This window comes from Hyperolius riggenbachi, chromosome 11 (genome assembly GCF_040937935.1).
Source record: "Hyperolius riggenbachi isolate aHypRig1 chromosome 11, aHypRig1.pri, whole genome shotgun sequence".
Lineage (NCBI taxonomy): Eukaryota > Metazoa > Chordata > Amphibia > Anura > Hyperoliidae > Hyperolius > Hyperolius riggenbachi.
The window spans coordinates 189,604,522-189,631,178 of NC_090656.1; the positions used below are offsets into that span (position 1 = coordinate 189,604,522).

General features: G+C 43.7%; 1 protein-coding gene across 3 annotated transcripts in view; it reads left to right on the forward strand.

Moving 5' to 3' along the window:
• Positions 1 to 26,657, forward strand: part of LOC137538987 (serine/threonine-protein kinase D3-like) — a 195,860-nt gene that overhangs the window by 53,945 nt on the left and 115,258 nt on the right. For all 3 annotated transcript variants that reach the window (XM_068261442.1, XM_068261443.1, XM_068261441.1), the window contains exon 2: positions 16,821 to 17,418. In XM_068261442.1, coding sequence (XP_068117543.1) covers positions 17,278 to 17,418 — 141 coding nt within the window. In that variant the 5' untranslated portion in view covers positions 16,821 to 17,277. The remainder of the gene's footprint in view (positions 1 to 16,820; positions 17,419 to 26,657) is intronic.

The window sequence follows — 26,657 nt, forward strand, 5'->3', positions numbered from 1 at the left end:
AAATCAGTTTTCTCAAAAATGTAAAGGTCTTTTTGAAAAAAAAAATGTTTTTACATGTTCCTACAGAATCAAATTTCATATTTTCATGCTGTTTGTAAGGCCCAGTTTACAGGAGTGTCCTCTGGCAGCGGCAGTTCATGACATTTCCGGCACTGGCCGCCGGAAGTTTGGAAATGATGAGCCGACGGGTGCATAATTTACTATCGTCGCGCAATGTTTAATTCGTTTACATCCCAGCTTTTTGTTAAAAATCAACAGCGATTGGAAAGAACAGCGGTTTTAGCAATTGAGGGCCCTTAAATGTGGTGATCACACAAACGCTGATAAACACCGTCACTTTCACCTCAGTTCACTTTAACAGTGCGTATACTGACAGCTGTCAGTTAGCAGGTAGGCGTGACTCCAGATGGATTGCAGTTCACCCTGCCCCTCTCCTACCTCCATGACAGTGGGTGTATGGGGGCAGAGGATTTATGTACCCTTAGCGGCACTTCTTCTTCTTCCTTTTTTTTTTTTTTTTTTGGAAAAAGTTTTTTTTTAATTAAATACAAACTTTAGTTTAGAAATAATGTGCTGTTAAAGCTTTTTACTTGGCTCAGCTCATGACCCTGTGAAAAATGAGGTCTGGCTGACCCCTCTGGAAGGGCATACAAAATATGGGACTTGAGGGAAAGAGAGGTTTAATTCTATGAAAATGTTGTTATAGTTATAAAGTCTAGTATAGTCTTCCAGTCTCCCTTCTAATATAGATTACTGTCTGAAAATGAGTGGATAAGCACTGGTCTATGAGCTACAAGCCTCTGTTTAATCTAGTGAGGCCTATAGAAGAGAGCACTTCCTGGCTGGCTGACATGTATTTATGTATAAGGTACACACGTCATGAGATCTGCTATAGCTAGCATACTTCTAAAATAAAAATCGACATACCTGACAGTAATAAAGCCATTGTGTTTGCAAACATGTCTAAATCATCTACCCTGAAAGGGAAGGCAGACTGGGTGTCCTGACATCCCCAATCTGCATATTAGTTCCACGTGTGCAACTTGACTTAGGGATCAGCTTCATTGTGCTTTTACACTTGTGCGGTAATCCCACGGCAGGGAAGCCTGCCATAAGATCACCGCAACGCATGATTCTGTACTCGTATGACCCTGCGGCAGAGTGCGCCAACAGGGTCATATGCATAGCGCCGCCCCCCCCCCCACTCAGTGACGAACTACGTGCTGGACAGGAAGTACCTCACCGGGATTCCTGTCGTTCTGCGCAGACACACTGCACTGCGCTCCATTGTTCATACTTACTGCGTTGCCATAAACAGTTGTAACAAGTCCAACAAATGTCCAGTGACCTACCAGATGCGATAGCCTCTGGTAAAAAATGGGTAGGGGGGCATAATCAAATACTCACTGTGCCTCCCATTCCCCTCCGCCCTGCTTCTCTTCTCTGGTCCATTCCGTTGTCATGGGCGACTTAAGCGACTCCAAACCCAGACATACTGCGCAGCGCATGCGCAGTATGTCCATTCTGCTCCCTTGTGGCCGTATAGTGATGTTACAGGACAGGAGCGCACTCGCTCCTGCATCCTGACGTGAACACTGATTGGAGACTCGGGAGGGGTCGGGGAGCTTTCGCATGTGGTATGCTGTAAAGTAACTAAAAGTAATATGACTAAGCACGACTTGTGCAATGTTTCCTATGAAATCAATCCATGAATGACTGCCCATCAGTAGACATTTTTTTTTTAATTCAAATTCCCTCCACTGCACCATAAAGTGAGCATAAACACGCCCACAAGAAAGTCAGATCTCTACATACATCAGGCCGGTAAGTTCTCAAATATATATATATATATGTTTTTTTTCTCCCCACAAATCAACAAAATGTCACTTTGTCATTTGTTTACACCACTTCTCAAGGTGCTTTATAAAACTGATAAAAGTGTGTTATATCAGTTATTTTAAAAACAGGTTTATTTAAAATGTTAAAACTATGAAGGTCGCTCACATAATGGATCCAGTGTAGCCACACAAGGGACCCAACATCCAAAATGACATATATTCAGTGAGTAATCACCTCACCTCATTGTTGCGGGGAGCTTCCAGGGCAACTTCTCCACCGCTCCCAACTGGTTTCGTCTTCCAGACCTTCTCAAGGGTGCACAGTAGAGAATGTTTCATTATTGTTGCATCTAGTCATATTCCTTTTGGTTGTATACAGTTCCTGCTGAAGAAAGAGTGGTAAGTAAGGATGGTCAGTTAGATACAAATGATTGCAAATTTATGGAGTATGCAAATTTTGTGTGCAGATTTATGCAATCTTGAATAAAGGCATACATTAAAAAAGTACATGTTAAAATGTCCCACCCAGACCAGGATAATCCTCCAGGCAGCCCAGGCAGGTGCTTGGGGCTTAGTGGATGTCAATGAGCCCACCTGCCACCTTCTCTGACCTCTCTCCACTTCAGCTTATCAAAAGGACCAGAAAGAGGCACAAATCTACTACCTTGCCTAGGGCCCCATTACATCTTAAAGAGACTCCGTAACAAAAATTGCATCCTGTTTTTTATCATCCTACAAGTTCCAAACGCTATTCTAATGTGTTCTGGTTTACTGCAGCACATTCTACTATCACCATCTCTGTAATAAATCAACTTATCTCTCTCTTGTCAGACTTGTCAGGCCTGTGTCTGGAAGGCTGCCAAGTCCTTCAGTGTTGTGGTTCTGCTATGAACTCCCCCATCCAGGCCCCTCTCTGCACACTGCCTGTGTGATAATATTTAGATTAGTGCAGCTTCTCTCTGTTCTATTATCTTTTACAAGCTGGATAAATCCTCCACTGAGCTGGCTGGGCTTTCACATACTGAGGAATTACATACAGGCACAGCTGTCTGCACTCTGCAGGAAGAAATAGCCTGACACTTCAGTGGAAGATAGCTGCAGGGGAAAAAAAACACACAAATGATCTCTTGAGATTCAAAAGGATGGCTGTATACAGCCTGCTTGTGTATGGATGTATTTTCTATGTGTGGACATACTGTACATCAATCTACTTCCTGTTTTGGTGGCCATTTTGTTTGTTTATAAACAAACTTTTTAAAACTGTTTTTAACCACTTTTAATGCGGCGGGGAGCGGCGAAATTGTGACAGAGGGGAATAGGAGATGTCCCCTAACGCACTGGTATGTTTACTTTTGTGCGATTTTAACAATACAGATTCTCTTTAAGCCATCTCCCATCACTGCTAGCAAAGGTCAGACTATACAATAGCCAAACTCTGCAGTCTCCTGCCGCTATCTCCATTATTTAGACCACTGCTGCCACTTTGTCGCTAGAGGGATTTCCACTATAGGGTATAGCCGAACTCTCTGGTGCCTCCCACCGCTATCTCTGCCGGTCCAGTCCACTGCTGTGCGCTAACCGGAGTATGGTTATCCTGTAGCTGAACTCCGATGCCCAAATTGCCCTGTCGGTGCTGCTATAGCTGTATATTATATTAGGGCCCATGGCAGTGCCCAATTTATGACAATGGCTTCACACTCAAGTGAACTGATTTGTGAAAGGGACAATGGAATTCTACCATTGACTCTATTGAGAATTATTTGCATCTCTTATTCCTAGTGGTCAGCAGCACTTGATGGGAGATGGAAAGGCATGGCAATATGCAGGTGTGAAGAATTACAGTAGGAATATAGTACTAGAGTTTGCAAATGTTGTGTTTTAGGGGAAAACCTATATTGAGAGCTTGTGGAAGCCACCACTGTTGACCCTGTTCTAAAAGAAATACCTATTGCTTGGTTTTCCTGTTGATATTTTTGGCTTTGGTGTTTCCTGAGTCACACCTGCAACAAGCATGCAGCTAGCTGAGTCAGATTGCCTTATTCTTCTTCCAGCTCAGTGAATCAATGTACATTTTAATTAAATCTGCAGAATTATGAAAATGGACTATCAGGTCAGCAATTTGGTTTGAAATACACAAGTAAGTAAGTAAGATTTGGTGCTCTGCAGAGATCACCGAGATTTGGTGCTCTGCAGAGATCACCGAGATTTGGTGCTCTGCAGAGATCACCGAGATTTGATGCTCTGCAGAGATCACCGAGATTTGGTGCTCTGCAGAGATCACCGAGATTTGATGCTCTGCAGAGATCACTGAGATTTGATGCTCTGCAGAGATCACCGAGATTTGGTGCTCTGCAGAGATCACCAAGATTTGGTGCTCTGCAGAGATCACTGAGATTTGGTGCTCTGCCGAGATCACAGTTGTTTGATACTCTGAGATTTGGTGCTTTGCCGAGATCACCGAGATTTGGTGCTTTGCCGAGATCACCGAGATTTGGTGCTCTGCCGAGATCACTGAGATTTGGTGCTCTGCAGAGATCACTGAGATTTGGTGCTCTGCAGAGATCACTGAGATTTGGTGCTCTGCAGAGATCACTGAGATTTGGTGCTCTGCAGAGATCACTGAGATTTGGTGCTCTGCCGAGATCACTGAGATTTGGTGCTCTGCCGAGATCACTGAGATTTGGTGCTCTGCAGAGATCACTGAGATTTGGTGCTCTGCAGAGATCACTGCGATTTGGTGCTCTGCAGAGATCACTGCGATTTGGTGCTCTGCAGAGATCACTGAGATTTAGTGCTCAGCAGAGATCACTGAGATTTGGTGCTCTGCAGAGATCACCGAGATTTGGTGCTCTGCAGAGATCACTGAGATTTGGTGCTCTGCCGAGATCACAGTTGTTTGATACTCCGCTGAGATTTGGTACTCCGCAGAGATCACTAAGGCTCTGTTGACATCTAAAAACGAAATCACTGATGTCAAGCGATTGTCGATTTATTTTTTGCACGTCCCCCCCCCCCCCCCCCCTGGTGCTCCGCTGCGTGCTACGATTTTGTGCAAAGCGCTTTTGTAAGCGCTTTTGCAGAGCAATTCCATCAGCAAGTGAACTCTTTGACCCAGGAAATAATAAATATAACGCAATTGCTGCATTAAGCGATTTTGTGAGCGTTTAGTGCTCTTCCTATACCTTCCATTAGACCAAAAAACGCCCCAGAAATGGTACAGGCACCGCTTTGCAGAGCGCAAAGCAAACAAAACGTTCTGATATGAACCTTCTCATAGAGATTCATTGCACAAGCGTTTTGTGGGCCGATTTTGAAAATCGCCTGCGCTTGAAAAAGGCCGAAAACTACCTGATTTGCTGTATTGCTATGCGGGGGGGGGGGGGGGGGGGCAACGGGGGTACATCAAGAGGCATGTGACGTCACTTGGTGGGTGGGGGAGATATTTTGGTACTTGAGGGATGACCAATAGAGACACAAACAGAGGAGAGGTCAGCAGTGGCAGTATTCATAATCCTTCAGTACAGATGAGCTAAAAGTTAATATAATGATGCTCTGTAGAGACAGGAGTGGGAACATGTTTGAATTTACAAGTGAGGTTTATGCACTGCAGCAGCGACATTATATGCAGCTGGGGTGTTTTTACTACAGGTTATGTTTCCCACATGTGATGTTCACTTACTCTGGGTCTGAGCAGGTTAAATCATTAGTCAGTGGCCAGCCTTGGGCATCTGGCACAGGGACATCAAGAGAAACGGCAGATTTGAGCTCCAACATGTCAAATGGCTTCCTCCAACCAAGTGCAGAAGGTAGCTTCTGTGCCCCTTGCCACCCCTCCCCCGACACTATTACTAGGTAGCTTGTGTGCCTCTTGCCACCCCCCCCCCCCACACGACATAATAGGTAGCCTCTGTGTCCCTTGCTTTCCCCTCCCCATACAGTGGTAATAGGTAGATTCTCTGCCCCCTGCCTTCAAAACCAGTATTAGGAAGCCTCTGTGTCCTACACCTTAGATAGCAGTATTAGTTAGTCTCTGTGCCCCCCTCTGCCCCCCAGTTATAAGTATCAGGGCCCGTTTCCACTGTAGCGTTACGTTTTCGCCTGCAAAAAATCGTATAAGATTTTTCTGATTGGTGAAAATTCGCATGTAAATTTGTATGCGTTTTTATGCGAATTTTCGTACGCGAAAATTCGCATTAGTTACATATGCATAATCTGCCTAGTAACAGCTTAGTCATGACTGCTGACAACTTCCTGTAACCATGGATCCAATGCGAATTTTTGGGCAAGTAACGCGAAAATTCGCATTGCCTATACAAAGCATTGTACGCGAATCGTACGCGATGTCCGAAAAAATGATACAGGACCTCAGATTTTTTCACGCGTACGAACGCTAACGAAAATTCGCATAGAGTGGAAACAGCTGCATTGACTAACATTAGTTTTAAAATCTATGCGAATTTTCTGAGCAGAAAAACTGACACAAAACGCACAAGTGGAAACCTAGCCTCAGCCTCTTCACCCCCTTGCTCCACTCCCCCCACATAGCAGTGTTGGGCATCCTCTGTGGCGACCCCCTCCCCCCAGATAACAGTGATGGGTAACTGTTTTGCCTTCCTCTCCATCCTACCCTAAGATTGCAAAAATGGGTTGCCTATGTGCCCTTCCTCACATCAGAACTATGTATCCTGTACCTCCCCTAAAGAAAGCGCCAGCCCCATCAGAACTATGTATCCTGTACCTCCCCATTAAAGAGTTTATGGCACACACAAAAAAAACAGTTCCTCCCTGTTTACAGTGCAGAGGGTGACCAAGTTATAGAGAAGCACATGTAACAACTACAGTATAAATACAGAAAAAACTAGAATGGTTCCTGAACTGTGTAGATCACTGAATAGCTTTTACAATCTTCTTTTAATTTCTACATTGATATATTCTGAAGTGAAGTATGTCTGGCCGGTCTGCCCCACCCGTGTCCAGCAATTACCATTCTTGGTGGTCTCTGGCAGAGACTCCTGCGGAGAGCGCAGCATTCCTGCACTGGGATCCTGTGAAAAGGACTTTATATTATTCACAGTTGTTTACTTACATTCAGCACGTGTCTGTTTTCCTAGCCTGAAACTTATTTCTGGAGAAATTCATAGCAGACCAAAAACTCAGGTAGAGAAAGTAGTCCAGAATCAATCACAGTGTTGGCATAAATTGATCCAGAAAGAATAGTTTTCAAGCCAGAAGGAAGACTGAATGTGGTTAAGTCCACATCAACATTAGTCAACATCCTGTGCAGATGTAAATAGCCAATTAGGCTTAATATATATTATTACTTATGCTATGTTATGCAGCTTTATAGCACTGACACATTTTATGCTGCACTTTCATTAATCATATCAATCATTAGCCTTTGGAGGGACTTAAAATACAGTATCTAGGGCCAGTTTCGAGTGGAGTCGCTTAAAGGACAACTGAAGTGAAAAGACTATGAAGGCCTGCATATTTATTTTCTTTTAAACCAGTTGCCTGGCAGTCCTGCTGATCTATTTGGCTGCAGTCATGTCTGAAAAACATCTGAAACAAGCATGCAGCTAGGCTTGTCCGATCTGACAATAATGTCAGAAACACCTGATCTGCTGCATGCTTGTTCAGGGTCTATGGCTGAAAGTACTAGAGGCAGAGGATCCGCAGGGCTGCCAGGCAACTGGTATTGTTTAAAAAAGGTGGGCGGCACAGCGGGTTATCTTTTTTTTTTTTGTCACTTGTCCCGATATCATCTGATCACCGCCATGCACCTGATCAAGCACCTTCACTCATGATAAACATAAGACCTTGGACCTGATACAATTCTTTTTTTTTTTTTCATCTTCTGTTTAAAATCATTTTTGCACTCTGCAATTGAAAAAGTGGGTAAAAAAGAACTGTCAAAATGATTGCCAGTATTTTCTTTCTTGCTTGTGGCTTCAAATGCATTTTATTTATAGTGGGAAAATATCACAAAGGAGAAAACTTAGTAAATAAAAAGTGAATCAGATCATGCCCTATGTTTTTTGGGTGAAACACGTTACTGCTAAAAACAACAACAAAAAAAACCCTTTTAGTGGCTTCTGAATTTACAAATGCCTCTGTATTCTGCTGTTTGTGCTCTGAGACTAAGGTGGCAAAAACAGGAGCGGTCAACATCAGCAAGTATAGTGTTCAAATCAATGTGAATAGGCCTATCACTTGCTGACCTATTTTCTCTGTTTTTGACATTTATTTAGTCCTTCCCTACCATCCTTCTCTGAGCTGACTTGGTGGTCTCATGTAACTTCCCCCAAACCCCCTCACACTCAATGGACCTTCAAAAGTTTCAGCGATGATGTCACATTGGGACTACAGTGCAGGCCCCGCTTTGCTTCTGGAGGTGGGCCGTCATGCATCGCCTTGGTGATATCTGAGTGACATCACTCATCCGCTCCCTTTGCTGCGAATCAGACGGGAGATGTAGTCAATGTGGGTGTGGGAGGAAAGGGTGGGGGGGCATGTCTGTCCAGGTGGATGCTGAGGTCACATGACCCCAAAGTTGATCCTTGTAGTTGGATGTAGTGGGTTGGAGAGTGCACATTTAGGTCAGTTGGTGAGAAGAGAGAGTATAATTAAAAAAAAGGAAGTGCAATTAAGCTTCAGTCTTCTAATGACTGTTCAATATGCTTCCCCTTTTTTTTAATTTCAAGTAAAGAAGAAAATATTAAGAGCTTCTGATGATGTCGCAGTATTCTTGTTTTTTAAAGTGAAATTTCACTGTGAGTTGTTCTTTCCAAACATAAATGTTTTCTGCTCTTGTAGCATTAATTAAAAGACATGCATTCCACTGACATCACAGGACATCCGCCAGGCTTCCTGTTTTACTTGTTAGTTTTATTATTTCAGGGATCCTTCGCCCCTTCCCTGCGACAGACAAGTCTGCAGCCACTTTGGTGCATGCAACGTCAGGGCTCTAAACCTCTGCTGGTCTAGCCACAATTTATCGAGGAGGGAACATCAGGATCTTGTTAGGAAACTGCAAAGAAAATAGAGCAATTGCCAACCATATAAACAGAATTGTATACAGTAGCCTGCCTTGCACAACCTGTACATAAACTATGAGAACATATAGTCTCCTCTGAAAAGGCTGAATATTAATGTGTGTGGACCATTTCCCAGGGTTTTGGGTACATCTACTTTCCCATGGCCTGTACAAGTTAAACAGACCATATTTAGGCCCTGTTCACAGTGCTTAGTTGTGTTGCAGAATAATTCTGTATGTCAACTCACTGCCTATTTTATAGGCCTGTTCACAGTACTGTGTTGTAACTGATCAGGTTATTCTATTTGCTACGTGTATTAAAGTCTATGCCCAGTCTCCATTGCATTTCACAGGCATAACACGTGTGTTATGCTAGATGGCCGTCCAACTCAGCACACAAGTGATTCCTCACCCCCCCCCCCTTTTCTCCCCACCAAATATTTTATAAATATTTGTTTTATTATTTTTTAAATAAATCTGCCTATTATTTAAAATTATTTTTACAAACCCACCCCCCTCCCTCCCTCTGCCAGCAATCAACTTGATCGGCTGTCATAGGCTTCAGCCTCTGACAGCGGATCACTTTTGTGCCTGTTAGGGGGACAGCTGTGTCCTCAGTACAGTGCTGCTGTTGATCGCAGCGCTGTACAATGTTAATAGACACCGGTTTTGCCATCTAACCGTCTCTGAGCGGCGATCGCCGTTGGAAGGCAGAGCGGAGCTCCATCATTCAAGCAGGGATGTGTGCGACCCCCTGCAATCCGTATTCCAGGCCAATCGGCATGGAGTGGTCCTGGGACTGCCGCGCTGCTAGCGCCAAACGGCATGGAGCAGTCGTTAGGCAGTTAAACAACACCAGTTTTCCCGTTGGAAGTTGATAATGACATAACCACGGATTTGCTCACAACTGCCCATGAGATAGCCTTTGAGTCAATTGTCCAGTTGAGCTCCTGAAATTAAGGGATTTTGTTAATACAGTGGCTTGCAAAAGTATTTGGCCCCCTTGAAGTTTTCCACATTTTATCACATTACTGCCACAAACATGAATCAATTTTATTGGAATTCCACGTGAAAGACCAATACAAAGTGGTGCACACGTGAGAAGTGGAACGAAAATCATACATGACTCCAAACATTTTTTACAAATAAATAACTGCAAAGTGGGGTGTGCGTAATTATTCAGCCCCCTGAGTCAATACTTTGTAGAACCACCTTTTGCTGCAATTACAGCTGCCAGTCTTTTAGGATATGTCTCTACCAGCTTTCCACATCTAGAGACTGAAATCCTTGCCCATTCTTCTTTGCAAAAAGCTGCAGCTCAGTAAGATTAGATGGACAGCGTTTGTGAACAGCCTTTTTCAGATCTTGTCTCAGATTCTCGATTGGATTTAGATCTGGACTTTGACTGGGCCATTCTAACACATGGATATGTTTTGTTTTAAACCATTCCATTGTTGCCCTGGCTTTATGTTTAGGGTCATTGTCCTGCTGGAAGGTGAACCTCCGCCCCAGTCTCATGTCTTTTGCAGACTCCAAGAGGTTTTCTTCCAAGATTGCCCTGTATTTGGCTCCATCCATCCTCCTATCAACTTTGACCAGTTTCCCTGTCCCTGCTGAAGAGAAGCACCCCAGTGCATGATGCTGCCACCACGATATTTGACAGTGGGGATGGTGTGTTCTGAGTGATGTGCAGTGTTTGTTTTCTGCCACACATAGCGTTTTGCATTTTGGCCAAAAAGTTCCATTTTGGTCTCATCCGACCAGAGCACCTTCTTCCACATGTTTGCTGTGTCCCCCACATGGCTTGTGGCAAACTGCAAATGGGACTTCTTATGCTTTTCTGTTAACAATGGCTTTCTTCTTGTCACTCTTCCATAAGAGCCAACTTTGTGCAGTGCACGATTAATAGTTAATTCTCCCACCTGAGCTGTAGATCTCTGCAGCTCGTCCAGAGTCACCATGGGCCTCTTGACTGCATTTCTGAGCAGTGCTCTCCTTGTTCGGCCTATGAGTTCAGGTGGACGGCCTTGTCTTGGTAGGTTTACAGTTGTGCCATACTCCTTCCATTTCTGAATGATCGCTTGAACAGTGCTCCGTGGGATGTTCAAGGCTTTGGAAATCTTTTTGTAGCCTAAGCCTGCTTTACATTTCTCAATAACTTTATCCCTGACCTGTCTGGTGTGTTCTTTGGACTTCATGGTGTTGTTGCTCCCAAGATTCTCTTAGACAACCTCTGAGACCGTCACAGAGCAGCTGTATTTGTACTGACATTAGACTACACACAGGTGCACTCTATTTAGTCATTAGCACTCATCAGGCAATGTCTATGGGCAACTGACTGCACTCAGACCAAAGGGGGCTGAATAATTACGCACACCCCACTTTGCAGTTATTTATTTGTAAAAAATGTTTGGAATCCTGTATGATTTTTGTTTCACTTCTCACGTGTACACCACTTTGTATTGGTCTTTCACGTGGAATTTCAATAAAATTGATTCATGTTTGTGGCAGTAATCTGACAAAATGTGGAAAACTTCAAGGGGGCCGAATACTTTTGCAAGCCACTGTAAATATGCTTTAGTTGCCTCACATTTTTATGCAATCGTTTTGTTCACCCCACTGAATTAAAGCGGTATGAAACTGACATAATATTCAAAAAAAAACAGGTTTTCCTACTTTTTACTGTATATCCCATACAGTTATCATGTGCACTTTTGTGCATAAGTATTATTATTCATATAGAAAATACAAGTTCCCAAAGTGCTCTGAGAGCTGACATTGCATTTTATTCATAACTGGTGTATTCATGTTGTAATGTACCCAGAAATGCTTACTGAGTATCTGTCTGTGTTCTGGAGTGTCTGAATTGCCAGAGAATGTTTACATTCCTTACTTGATACAATTAAGTAAACACAAGATAATGTTATCTCCACTTCGGATGTGTCCAGCTTTCTTTGCAGGGAGCTTGTAAGTCCTGTGTTTAACTAGTTGAATGCTGTTCTAGTAAAAAAAATGGTGGTAGTATATAATATGCTGTAAATAATATTTTAGAGCAAACAAGAAATGCTGGGGTTTCATACCACTTTAAAGCAAAAAGTCTGCACTTTAACTGCATCTGAGTTGCTTCATTTAGAATTCATTGTGGTTATTTACAGAACCAAAATTAGAAAAATTTGTCTCTGTCCTAATATTTATGGACCTAACTGTATGCACTCTCACATATATTTACATATACAATACATTCACATTGACACACATCATATTTTCTCTATTACTCCTACTAAACTTTCCTGATGTGTTTACAAACTTTCTCCCGCCATTCCTGTGCTCAACAGGCACCAAACTGCTAGTAGTCAATGAAATGCAAATAAGTGTATGTAAATTTTATGAAAATTTAACTCAATTTACATTAAAGTAAGACTTGTATCAACTCTTGAAATTATTAGCATGTCATAGACCATCTCAACTCTTTACATGGTTGACTGTGACATTTATAAGGTTTTATGGGTAAAGACTATGCTATTTTTAATTTTCTAATAAAATAAAATGAAAAAAAGTAATTAAATATCTAACTCTGCAGAGGTGTTTTATAAACATTTTCCCTGACAAAATCTGTTTAAAAGAAAGCATTGCCAGCTTTTTCCTGGCAGTCTCTGCTGCCATTGCCTGGAGCATAAAGCTGCATAGCGATGGCCAGGAATTACCTCACAACATTGTGGGCTCTGTGTGGCACTTTTTTTCTTAAAGTGGTATTAACCACTTCCCTACCACGCTATTTTGTGCTGATCGGTGCTGCGTGGGCTCTCCAGCCCACAGCACAGATCAGCTAGCAGCCAGGCCGATCAGACTTCCCCCCTTTTTTCCCCACTAGGGGGATGTCCTGCTGGGGGGGGGGTCTGATCGCCGCCGGCTGCTTGCGCTTGCGGGGGGGCTCTTCAAAGCCCCCCTCCGCAGCGCTTCCTGGCCTCCTTCCCCTTCCCTCCCTCTCCCTCCCCCTGTGAGCGGCGCAGGACGGATTTCCGTCCTGCGCCTGATGGGATAGGCTTTAGCCTATCAGATGCCGGTGATCCCCGGCCAATCAGAGCAGCGCCGTATACATGTAAACACCGGGGAAGGTCTTCCCCGTGTGTTTACATTTACCCTGCGAGCCGCCGATCGGCTCGCAGGGTGTTCACGGAGACACCCTCCGGGAACTGACATGGAACGGCCGCTCATACGAGCGGCCGTTTCCATGGAATACACTTCAGGATTCAGGGGCGTGTATATACGCTCCGAGAATCCGGAAGTGGTTAAATCCATTCAACTGAAAAAAAAAACCCAATAAGAAATTACTTATTTATCTTACCTACCCCATTGTTTTTAGTGCTCATTGTCAGATTTAGGAGAAATGTGATATGAAAAAAATAAAATAGTATATTTCTGCTGCTTTCCATCTTTACTGTTTCTCCGTGATGTCAAAAGTGACATCACTTCTGCCTTTTTCTTTTTTTTTTTTTTTTTGTCTGCTCAGATTTCATTATCTTTCCCTATTACCATACATTCCACCCCCCATCCCCCTCCCTCCCCCCAGCAAACATAATTTAGACAGCTGGCTTACATCACTGTGTAAACCCTTTTTCTCTAACTGTTATTTGGGACAACCTGTGATCCAGTCCAGTGTTAATTTACTTTCTGGTCATAGTGTCCTTATCTCATCTAAAATAGGAAGGTCTCTGTTATTTGCATGCTGAGATAAGCATGTTGTAGTTTAAAAAAAATCCACAATTCAGCTGGCACTGCATAGTTACTGAAGTTAGGCAAAGGAACCCACAACAGGTAATCAGAAAGAAAATATTTGGGGACATGTAGGACCTATTTAAAAAAAAAGAGTGTTTTCATATATTTTGGGGGCTGTTTTTGGCATTTTCATTTTGGGTGTTCCAATTCCCTTTAAATATGTAATCAGGATTTTCCTGCTTGCAGGCTATCAGTGTTTAGAAGAACTGCTTCAGTAAATCCTGACTGCTAAGTAGGAGGGGTGCAGACTAATGATGTGTCATTTAGTGGTATAAACAATGAGTTGTATGCCAGGAGCTTTCTACTATTCTAAAACATAGCTAACATTATTAATGCACAGCATACCGTAATGCTTCATTTTGTAACATTTGACCACACTTGAGTAGAAGTACAATAAAACTTTGAGGTTGCAATTTTAAATGTAAATGGTGACTACGATGGGCCATGCCCTGCTGTTTTTTAGAAATACACAACTTGGTCTTTACGAGACCAATGAAAGCTCTGTCTCGTGTCCTGCGCTCACATATACACAAGTACTTTAAAACTGAACTTGTATATATATAGAGCAGAATTGTTTAGCTAGACAGAGTCCATGTAGAGGTGCCTGAGTAACAGTTTGTAGGTGAAGTGCCAGCATTTGCTTAAACCACATGTTTTGGTGGAGATTTGTTTTGGAATTGGGAGGTGAAGATGGACCATGCCAGCCACTGCATCTTGACCGAGCTTCATACTACCAAGCTGCTGGTTGGGTTTATATGTAATTTGACAGAAGGGTATACCATACTATATTATTATGGATCAGGTACCTGCTGCCACTGTGTGTACTGTCAGTACCCAACATGGGGCTGTGTTTACAGCAAAGCCTTGGATTGCAAGTAACTTGGTTTAAGAGCACTTTGCAAGAACAGGCATTTATGAACTTTTGACTTGATCAGCAAGCAACACCTTGATATACAAGGAAAAACTATAGATGTGTCTCATCATCACATCTGAGCCGATGGTTCTTCTCCCTTTTGATGCTGCAGGATTGTACTTAATCTGAGTGCAGAGACTGTACAATGGCACATTTCCATGGAATCCTCAAATTAGGCTAAAGCAACTGTCATTGGATAAGTTCCTTGTTAATGCCACACACAAGCAAAGGTTTGGGTGAGCCAACAGATAGCAATGATGCTGTTTAAAAAGTATTTTTTACATTATTACTTTATGCAGTGCAGTACTTTGTATTAAAGAGACACTGAAGCGAAAAAAAAAAGATGATATTATGATTTGTATGTGTAGCACAGCTAAGAAATTAAACATTAAGATCAGATACATCAGTGTAATTGTTTCCAGTACAGGAAGAGTTGAGAAACTCCAGTTGTTATCTCTATGCAAACAAGCCATTAAGCTCTCCGACTAAAGGCCCATACACACGTCGGATTTCCGCGAATGGCGGGTCGTTTGAACGTCCCGTCGTTCCGTCGTTCGCCCGCTAAATCGGGCGTGTGCACAGACTATCGTTCGTTTGATAAGAGTGGGTTTGAGCGATCACTCAAACTCACTCTTATCAAACGAACGATAGTCTGTACACACGCCCGATTTAGCGGGCGAACGACGGGACGTTCAAACGACCCGTCTTTCGCGGAAATCCGACGTGTGTATGGGCCTTTAGTTAGTCATGGAGAGGGCTGTTATCTGACTTTTATTATCTCAACTGTTCCTGGACTATTTACTTTTCCTCTGCTAGAGGAGAGGTCATTACTTCACAGACTGCTCTGAAAGACTCATTTTGAATGCTGAGTGTTGTGTAATCTGCACATATTATAGAATGATGCAATGTTAGAAAAAACACTATATACCTGAAAATAAAAGTATGAGAATATTTTCTTTGCTGCTAATCTTCTAGTAATTTATCATAGTGCACAACCAATTCACTATATCATATTTTTTTTTTCGCTTCAGTGTCTCTTTAAATATTTTTCTAGAAATGTTTTTGGATTGTGGAATGAATCGTCTGAGTTTCCATTAATCCTTATGTGGACATTTGCTTTGATATAAGAGTGCTCGGGAGTACACCCATGTTTCTTGATCTAATTGTACTCGCAAACCAAGGTTCCTGTACTATTACTATGAGTTTCCTTTAAAGCTAAGTACACACGGACCAACCTGCAGCCTGATTATCATCTGACTTTAGTCTGTTGGATGATAATCAGGCATGTGTATGCGTGCAAACAACTTGACGAGCAACTGATAACAGGCGGTTTGCCCAATCTGATATCATGCAGTTGGTGCGTTTGTAGAAGTTGTTTAAAAGACTTGTACTTGTTTTGAATGTGTAGTCCGTCAGTCCTCTTGCGTGCGCAGTATGTTGATTGAGTTGGTTGTTTAGCCATCTAGGCGTGTGTATGTACAGGTCTTGTGGTTCGTCAGGTTGTGTGGTTTGCCAAGTTGGTCATGTGGTTATGTGCATGTTGGACTTGTGTACAAGCCTTAATGACAACTGGAAGATAAAATTATAGGAAATTATCAACTGGTTCAATAGTCCTAGATCACATGGCATGGTGGTGTAGTGGGTGCCTGGTTTGCATCGGAGCCAGGGCACTATCTGCATAGAGTTTGTATGTTCTCCTTGTGTCTGCGTGGGTTTCCTCTGGGCATTCTGGGTTTTTTCCACTTCCCAAAAACAAACAGGCAAGTTAATTGGCTTCCCCGTAAAATGGCCCTAGAGTATGATGGACATATGACTATGGTAAGGATTAGATTGTGCGCCCCTCTGAGGGACAGTTATTAACAAAACTGTATACTTTGTAAAGCACCTCAGAAGATGTCAACACTATATAAATAATATATTATACACTTCCCTGAAGAGGAGAGTTTTGAGGTGTGTTTGACGAATACAAAGGTGGGTGAGTGCTAAACCAATTATGGAAGGGAGTTCCAGATTAAAAGGGAAAATTGGGAAAATTTCTGTATAAGGAAGCAAAGGGAGGTGACTATAATGGATGAGAGGAATTTGCTGTTAGTAGTTATAGGTTGTTTTTGGGATGATTCAGAAAAATAAATGCAAATATGTTCAAATAGGCCAAGCATAAGTGAGTAGTTAGAAGCTAGAAGACAGAACGTTTTGGCAACTTTACAAGGTAAGATAAGAACTTAACAGCCCTAATCTTTTGTTTCCTTGTTTTCAGGCAGAAAGAGCATAAGACAACTTGAATTTGTCTGACTTCATCCTTAAAAGGAGTATATTATTTCTTAATTAAAGCGCAAGAAGAGAACTACTGACGCATTGAGGGCTTTATGGTTTTCTGTTTGGATTACTCGGGACCGTGAAAATAACTATGTAACAGACAAACCGTCACATGGAAAATACGCCATCCTGGATTGGATTTGGTTTTTAGCTTGTTCCGAGAGTTAGTCATCAATTTACGTCTTGTTCCCCACAAAGTTCAGCTAACTTTTATAATGGGAAGATCACGTATTTCCTCAAGAACTTTGGACTTGCTTGAAGACTTCTGCAACGAATTGTAGTAAAAATATTGATTGCAGGCTTTTAATTGATGATTTGCACGTCTTTACTTTGGACACGCCAGAGGATACAGTAGAATATTGCTTTGTATGTGGTGAGTCATCTTCTTGGTACACACGATGACTCTGGAGAAGGTTATTCAGGGAAAGACATCTATTCGCCTTCAGATCGGCCTATGCCGGGAGCTCTACCACCTTCACCCAAATGAAGCCAACATCAGCAATGTGAAGAAGCTAGCCGTGGATCTCGTAGAGAAGAAGGTAGGCCGTCTTAAATGTCCACAGCTGTTGCTATTGGGTCTAGTGGTTGTGGCGGTGGGATCCCAGCTAACGTGGTCACATGCCCTATACATTGTGATTAGCTTCAATACCTGTATGGGAGGGACTAGGGAAGTAGCTGCCATCAATCAGGTGGACAGCTGAGGAGCCATCAGCCGATAGGAGGCAGCGAATTTCCCCTGCTTCCCAGATCGTAGTTTCTGGCCAATACTGTATTCCCCACTTTGGGTCCACCTATTTAAAGTGCAATATTTCACTTGCTTCCTGTGCTACTCTGCATGGCGGGAGGAGGTGGCAGTGGATTGCTTTTGTAAAGTAAGCGAATGGGGGATTTTTTTACACACACACACACACACACACACACACACACACACACACACACACACACACACACACACACACACACACACACACACACACACACACACACACACACACACACCTTGCAAATTGACTGCACTTGTGGCCAGGGGGATGTAGGAACCAGGGCTGTGGAGTCGGTACAAAAATCATCCGACTCCGACTCCTCAGTTTATTAAAAAACCAACTCCGACTCCAGGTACCCAAAATGGGTCTGACTCCTCAACTCTGACTCCTTTGTCTAATACTTACCAGGGCTGTGTATTTGGTACAAAAATCAGCCGACTCCCCATTCCGACTCCTCAGTTTATGAAACCACGACTCCAGCTCAGACTCCAGGTACCCAAAATGACTCTGACTCCACAGCCCTGGTAGGAACAAGGGGGCCCTTTCCTTTACGTAAGGGGCCAGTCTAGTTACACCCCTGGCCATTAGTGTATTTTTGTGTATGTTTGTGACAGTATTTACACGTGTCTTATAGGTGCCCAGCATTTTATCAATATATTTTTTAAAATGTGTAGCTTTGGTAGATGGGAATTGAAAGCATATGAACTGTTGTGTGGAGTGCAAACAGCAGAGAAATAATGAGGATATGTTTATAGCAAGACTGTCTGCACACTCTAGACATATTTTAAGATGAATGGACCTGGAGCGGTTGCCTCAGTAACATTTTTGTAACCCATCCACTGTATATTGTGCAATGTGCAGCCCTGGATTTCTGCAAAGACCACATCAGCCAAGTCTTCAAACTTGGCTGTCCAGCTGTTAAGGAAATACAAGTCCCACAATGCATTGCAAGAGTCTGACAGCCACAGTCATGATTCACAAAGGAAAATGCATTGTGGGACTTATAGTTCCTTAACAGCTGGAGAGCCAAGTTTGCAGATCACTAGTCTAGACTCACAACACATGTTACATGTATTCCAGGGGTTCAAGTACCCATTGAACCCAATTTATGAAAGAGGCCTTAAGAGGGAGGCTGCTGGGGAGGCCGCTGCACATGGAGGAAATGGGGAGGCCGCTGCACATGGAGGAAGGGGCTGCTGTACTGTACACAGATAAGACGGCTGAAGCAGGAAAGGAGCAGGACAAAAAAGTTGTCCTAGGAGAGGGAGAAGTATAAATGCAGCCTGTGTGAAGTGTATATGTAGCTATTCTTAGATTCGTTGCAGTGCAGCTGGATAGCGCTTGTACTACAGCTTGTTCAGGAAAGACCATGTTGGCAGCCTCCTGAGAGTTAAATAAAAGGTACTCAGAAACACAGTTCAGCCTTCCCTGAATAGACCCATCTTGCAATGAATAGCACCTGTGTCCACATCAGTATGAGCAGCAAGGTAGCTGAGCGGCTACCATTCTGGCCTTGCAGCACTAGAGGCCCAGGTTCATATCCCCAGACACTGACTACCTGGAGGCTGTATGTCTCCCTACGCTTGTGTGGGCTTCCTCTGAGAACACCGGCTGTTGCCCACATCTTTAAAACACACTGGTAGACTAACTGGAACAAAAAAACCTGCTTCTGCTCCTAATCTGTAACAAGGACATCAGATTGTGAGCCCCAATTAGGGACAGTGAGGGATGGAAATTGTTCAGTACAAATGTTTAGCTGCACTACACACAACTAATACTTCAAGGAGTGGCATGTAATGTCATGGCTTAATATGTAATCATTCTATTTATAATGATGTGAATTCATAGAGCTGGAGGAGACGGTGTTTAGCACTTGTGGCAGAAAAAAGCGTTTTTTCTTAACCTGTTGTTTGGAATAGAACTGATAGTAAAGGAAATGGTAAAAGAAAGGTCAAATTCTCTGTTTATGCTGCTGCCTTTGCCGTTGGAGTGACTCCTCTCACTGTCTATTCCCAGTCACATGACAGGTAATGAGGGGAACCTGTTTTTAGGTTTCCTTCACATTGATAACATGTACGTAAACGTGTTTCATTACCTCATGGCAATCAAATCAAATGTACCTGGACAGGATCCCAGACACTGTCCACTTCCTTCTCCACAGACTGTCATTACTATAGGCTACAATATTCTAACATTTAGTCTGTGCCTTCCCTCTTGCAGTCTAACAGCAGGATGATGCCAGTCAAGAGACAGAAGCCTAATGCAGAGAGCATGAAACCTAAGCCTTGTGTGCTTGCAATAGGGAATTCGGCTGAGGCAGTTGCTTGGCACCATCCTTGGGCTGAGTATCTAGCTTGTGTGCTGGTGTCCCACCGCATCCTTTAGAGATTTGACACACCAGATCTCTAAGCAACCCTGACAAGTGAGTCATCACCAACCACATTGTTCTCACCCCATCATCCCTTATTCTCTCTCTGTTGAACAATACATGCTGCTTAGCTATAAATCAATATATAACCTCAGCGCTTGCAGTAATGAAGCTTTAATCTGGGTTGCTGTGCCCAAATCAACACAATCCTGCAGTCACCCTGTGCTCAAACACACATACCGGTGACCATCACCACATATAACAAAGGATGGTGTCAGTTATATGTTTAAAGTACCAGAAAAGTTAGATCAATAAAACTAAGAAATGGATAAGAATAATGCCCACTCTCCTAACTCATCCTGTTTCGGACTTCATGAGTATTTTACTGAGGACGGTGCAAGGCCAAAACCGGTCGGTTTGGAGAGTAGGCATTATTCTTATCCGTTTCTTCTGTACCTGCACTTGTACCTGCACTTTGTGCTTGTTTCATGCACAATTCAATTGAAGTGTCCTTGTTAATAGGACCCACAATGCGAGTGATTTATCATACGTTCTACAATTGATTTTAATCGTTTTATCTATTAAACTCTTGGGAGGTGGCAGGGTTTACCAATGATGGTAATTTCCCAGCAAACAGCTGAATTATGTTGCCGTTCATTTGCCGGACCTACATCAGAGGATTACGAGGGGAAGATGAATTGCTTTTATTTGGTTGTTTTCACTGGTGGTACTCTCTAGTCTCTAACTGTCCAACTCAGCTGCTTCAGATCATGTGATCATCTTATTACGAGAGCCCATGTGCAATTAACTTTTTCTCCTAGGAGATCATTTTTCTTCTTGTATTTAAAATAACTTTTTAGCATTTTGCAATTGAAAAAGTATAGTTATACTATACCTTTACAATACAATACAATTATCTTGAGTATGTTCTTGTTTTCTGATCATTTAAAATGCATTTTATTTACAAGTTATGAAAATATCACCTAGGTGAAAACTCAGGTGAAAGAGTGAATTGCATTTGGGCCAAGATATTTAACTGCCAAATCCTCACTTCTCATAAAAAAGTAACATTTCGGCATTCTGACTATGAATCTATTATTAAATGGTTTATTTAGATCTGTGTCTGGAAAAGGGCTTTAACTCTTTCTGCCTGTACACTTGCACTGCACCCCTTTACGGACAACTAAGCCAATAGTAATTCTTCTCTCCTTACTTGGCCACTTTTCCCCAGGGCTGTGGAGTCTGTACAAAAATCATACAACTCCTCAGTTTAGGAAACCACTCGGATTCCAGGTACCCAAAATTGCCCCGACTTCTACTCCAACTCCTTAGTCTAATACTTATTACTACAGGGCTGTGGAGTTGTTACAAAAATCATCCAACTCTGACTCTTCAGTTTATGAAACCACTGACATTGACTTCAGGTACCCAAAATTATTCAAACTCTGACTCCTTAGGGTCCTTTCACACTTAAATCAGTTGCTCTCAGTTATACCATAACGTGAAAGGAAACTGATTCTCCAAGTAATGTCCATGTTTTCCTATGGCTCACTTCCTACTACGCTGAAAGATTTTTCACAATGCACTGCTATGGAGGGGAAAAAACGCATACCAACGCATTAACTGTAAAAGGACCCTTAGTCTAATACTTACCAGGGCTGTGGAGTTGGTACAAAATCATTAGACTCTGACTCCTCAGTTTATGAAACCACCAACTCCAGGTACCCAAAAAGGACTCCCAACTTCACAGCCCTGCTTTTCACTTACCTCCTTCTCTGTCTGTACCTGAATAAACTCAAACTGATTAGAGAACACGTTATTTACAGTATCTGAAGCTCTTGTTGAGGAAAGTTTTTCTGAAGTGTTTACTACTATAAAGTACTATTGTAAAAATAAAAAATAAAAAGTCGGAGAGACGGCAACAATAGAAGGTGTGTTTTCCTGCAACAACAATGCATTCCACAGTAGCAGAAATTCATTATGAAGCCTCTGTGGAACTATTGCATTGAAGGATGTGTCTGCCATGGGCGGGATGCTTTCCACACAGGCTTTCATGTTTTAAAAGGTGCTGTTTTCATTGAAAACAACTTTGTTTAAGCCTTGAAGCAACCCTAAAGAGAGAAAAAAAAATGACTTACATACTAACCAAAGAAGAGGGATGTCTCTGCATCCCATAGAGCTTACCTGGTCCTCTTTCTGTGGCCTCGTTCCTGTCTTTACAGTGAAATTATTCAGCCTGCAGGTCGATTACGTATTCAGTTGTCCTCGGGCAGCCTTCAGAAGTGCGTGTGTCTCTGAGTACATGTGAAGATGAGCGGATCCATACTCTGCAAGCACGAGTCTGCAATTCCAAAGCCTCTCAAAGTGTCCCGGAGGTGCTGATTTTGAACGTGGGACTGCTGAGGAACTAGGAGATGGAGCGAGCACTGGGAAGGCTCTATGGCAGGGGTAGGGAAACTATGGCTCGGGAGTAGTGTTGGGCGAACATCTAGATGTTCGGGTTCGGGCCGAACAGGCCGAACATGGCCGCGATGTTCGGGTGTTCGACCCGAACTCCGAACATAATGGAAGTCAATGGGGACCCGAACTTTTGTGCTTTGTAAAGCCTCCTTACATGCTACATACCCCAAATTTACAGGGTATGTGCACCTTGGGAGTGGGTACAAGAGGAAAAAAAAATTTAGCAAAAAGAGCTTATAGTTTTTGAGAAAATCGATTTTAAAGTTTCAAAGGGAAAACTGTCTTTTAAATGCGGGAAATGTCTGTTTTCTTTGCACAGGTAACATGCTTTTTGTCGGCATGCAGTCATAAATGTAATACATATAAGAGGTTCCAGGAAAAGGGACCGGTAACGCTAAGGCCCGGTTCACATTAGCGGTGGCCGTCCGGAATCGCCGTGCCGGAGCCGGACCGCTTGCAGAACGGACGGAACGGACGCACGGCAATAGCAATGAAAGCCTATGCGTCCGTTCACATGCGTCCGTTCTGCCGGACCGGAGCCGGACCGGATCCGGACCGGATCCGGACTCCGGCGTCCGTTCCAACATGCGCTATTTTTTGGTCCGGCTCCTCCGGCAGCCGTATCCGGAGCGGAGCCGGACTGCACCATCCGGCCAATACAAAGCAATGAGAGCCGGAGAGCGCACAACACACTGGCTACAAAAACCGGACGTTCTACCCCACTTCCTATGCATTTTGGATGGGGACCACATGGGCCAAGCGTTCAAAGAGTGGGGCAGCAGCGATTTCATGCTGGAGCTCGTTTTGGCAGCAACATGTCTGATGTCTGATAACGAGGAGGCGAACAACAGGAAGGAGAGAATTCCCAGGTTTACGAGTAAAAAATGCCTGGAACCATGGTCCCAACTGCAGTCTCTGTATCCACGGATGGTCTCCACACGTCCACCTGTCTCCAACAATGACCCCAGACCCTTCTGCTGACCTCCCAGACCCCAGGTATTTACAGGATGGTATCTCCTTAAGAAACCGGATCCGGACCGCAACCGTGTTCACACCGCACAGAAACCGGATGCAAACGGACCGGATCCGGACCGGATCCGGATAGGAACCGTACGGATCAGGTCCGGTCCGGCTCCGGTGCGGTCCGGACATCCGGTGCGGTTTTGACAAAACCGCAAGTGTGAACGGGGCCTAACCCAGCAGCAGCACACGTGATGGAACAAGAGGAGGGTGGCGCAGGAGGAGAAGGCCACGCTTTGAGACACAACAACCCAGGCCTTGCATGAGGACAAGAAGCGTGCGGATAGCAATTTGCATTTTGTCGCCATGCAGTCATAAATGTAATACAGATGAGAGGTTCAATAAACAGGGACCGGAAACGCTAACCCATCACAGATGTTCATTGTTCATGTTACTTGGTTGGGGTCCGGGAGTGTTGCGTAGTCGTTTCCAATCCAGGATTGATTCATTTTAATTTGAGTCAGACGGTCTGCATTTTCTGTGGAGAGGCGGATACGCCGCCGATCTGTGACGATGCCTCCGGCAGCACTGAAACAGCGTTCCGACATAACGCTGGCTGCCGGGCAAGCCAGCACCTCTATTGCGTACATTGCCAGTTTGTGCCAGGTGTCTAGCTTCGATACCCAATAGTTGAAGGGTGCAGATGGATTGTTCAACACAGCTACGCCATCTGACATGTAGTCCTTGACCATCTTCTCCAGGCGATCGGTGTTGGAGGTGGATCTGCACGCTTGCTGTTCTGTGTGCTGCTGCATGGGTGTCAGAAAATTTTCCCACTCCAAGGACACTGCCGATACCATTCCCTTTTGGGCACTAGCTGCGGCTTGTGTTGTTTGCTGCCCTCCTGGTCGTCCTGGGTTTGCGGAAGTCAGTCTGTCGGCGTACAACTGGCTAGAGGAGGGGGAGGATGTCAATCTCCTCTCTAAAGTCTCCACAAGGGCCTGCTGGTATTCTTCCATTTTGACCTGTCTGGCTCTTTCTTCAAGCAGTTTTGGAACATTGTGTTTGTACCGTGGATCCAGAAGGGTATAAACCCAGTAATTGGTGTTGTCCAGAATGCGCACAATGCGTGGGTCGCGTTCAATGCAGTCCTAGGCCGAAGAGGTCATAGCCTAGGGTCACAAAACCTGTTTATTGGGCAATTTCAATGGTGGCGAGTCTGACGTACATAAATCGCAGCAATGGCCGTTAGCAACGTCTGAATCTCACGAAATGTCTCATGCAGGTAGAAGACATATTGTTAGACTTGGGCTCCAAAGATGGGTTCCCTACATCTCTGCAAACCAGAGTTACAGGGCTCCAAATTTGGTAAAATCCCCCATAGGCTTTCATTGGGCCTCCTATTTACAGTTCCAAAATCTCACATCTTTTCAAAGGGCAATTACTCAGCAGTGGCAAATTTTCTAGCATTGTAGGGACCCTTAGGGGGAACATGACTGGTGAGTTTCGGGCCCCTAGGCCAAAGAGGTCATAGCCTAGGGTCACAAAAACCTGTTTATTGGGGCTATTTCAATGGTAGTGATGGTGACGTACATAAATCGCAGCAATGGCCGTTAGCAAAGTCTGAATCTCACGAAATGTCTCATGCAGGTAGAAGACATATTGTTAGACTTGGATTCCAAAGATGGGGTCCCTACATCTCTGCAAACCAGAGTTACAGGGGTCCAAAATTGGTAAAATCCCCCATAGGATTTCATTGGCTCCCTATTTCACTTTCCAAAATCTCACATCTTTTCAAAGGGCAATGGCTCAGCAGTACCAAATTTTCTAGCATTGTAGGGACCCTTAGGGGGAACATGACTGGTGAGTTTCGGGCCCCTAGGCCGAAGAGGTCATAGCCTAGGGTCACAAAAACCTGTTTATTGGGGCTATTTCAATGGTAGTGATGGTGACGTACATAAATCGCAGCAATGGCCGTTAGCAAAGTCTGAATCTCACGAAATGTCTCATGCAGGTAGAAGACATATTGTTAGACTTGGATTCCAAAGATGGGGTCCCTACATCTCTGCAAACCAGAGTTACAGGGGTCCAAAATTGGTAAAATCCCCCATAGGATTTCATTGGCTCCCTATTTCACTTTCCAAAATCTCACATCTTTTCAAAGGGCAATGGCTCAGCAGTACCAAATTTTCTAGCATTGTAGGGACCCTTAGGGGGAACATGACTGGTGAGTTTCGGGCCCCTAGGCCGAAGAGGTCATAGCCTAGGGTCACAAAAACCTGTTTATTGGGGCTATTTCAATGGTAGTGATGGTGACGTACATAAATCGCAGCAATGGCCGTTAGCAAAGTCTGAATCTCACGAAATGTCTCATGCAGGTAGAAGACATATTGTTAGACTTGGATTCCAAAGATGGGGTCCCTACATCTCTGCAAACCAGAGTTACAGGGGTCCAAAATTGGTAAAATCCCCCATAGGATTTCATTGGCTCCCTATTTCACTTTCCAAAATCTCACATCTTTTCAAAGGGCAATGGCTCAGCAGTACCAAATTTTCTAGCATTGTAGGGACCCTTAGGGGGAACATGACTGGTGAGTTTTGCCACTGCTGAGCCATTGCCCTTTGAAATGGTGTGAGATTTTGGAACGGTAAATAGGAGGCCCAATGAAAGCCTATGGGGGATTTTACCAATTTTGGACCCCTGTAACTCTGGTTTGCAGATATGTAGGGACCCCATCTTTGGAATCTAAGTCTAACAATATGTCTTCTACCTGCATGAAACATTTCGTGAGATTCAGACTTTGCTAACGGCCATTGCTGCGATTTATGTACATCACCATCACTACCATTGAAATAGCCCCAATAAACAGGTTTTTGTGACCCTAGGCTATGACCTCTTCGGCCTAGGGGCCCGAAACTCACCAGTCATGTTCCCCCTAAGGGTCCCTACAATGCTAGAAAATTTGGTACTGCTGAGCCATTGCCCTTTGAAAAGATGTGAGATTTTGGAAAGTGAAATAGGGAGCCAATGAAATCCTATGGGGGATTTTACCAATTTTGGACCCCTGTAACTCTGGTTTGCAGAGATGTAGGGACCCCATCTTTGGAATCCAAGTCTAACAATATGTCTTCTACCTGCATGAGACATTTCGTGAGATTCAGACTTTGCTAACGGCCATTGCTGCGATTTATGTACGTCACCATCACTACCATTGAAATAGCCCCA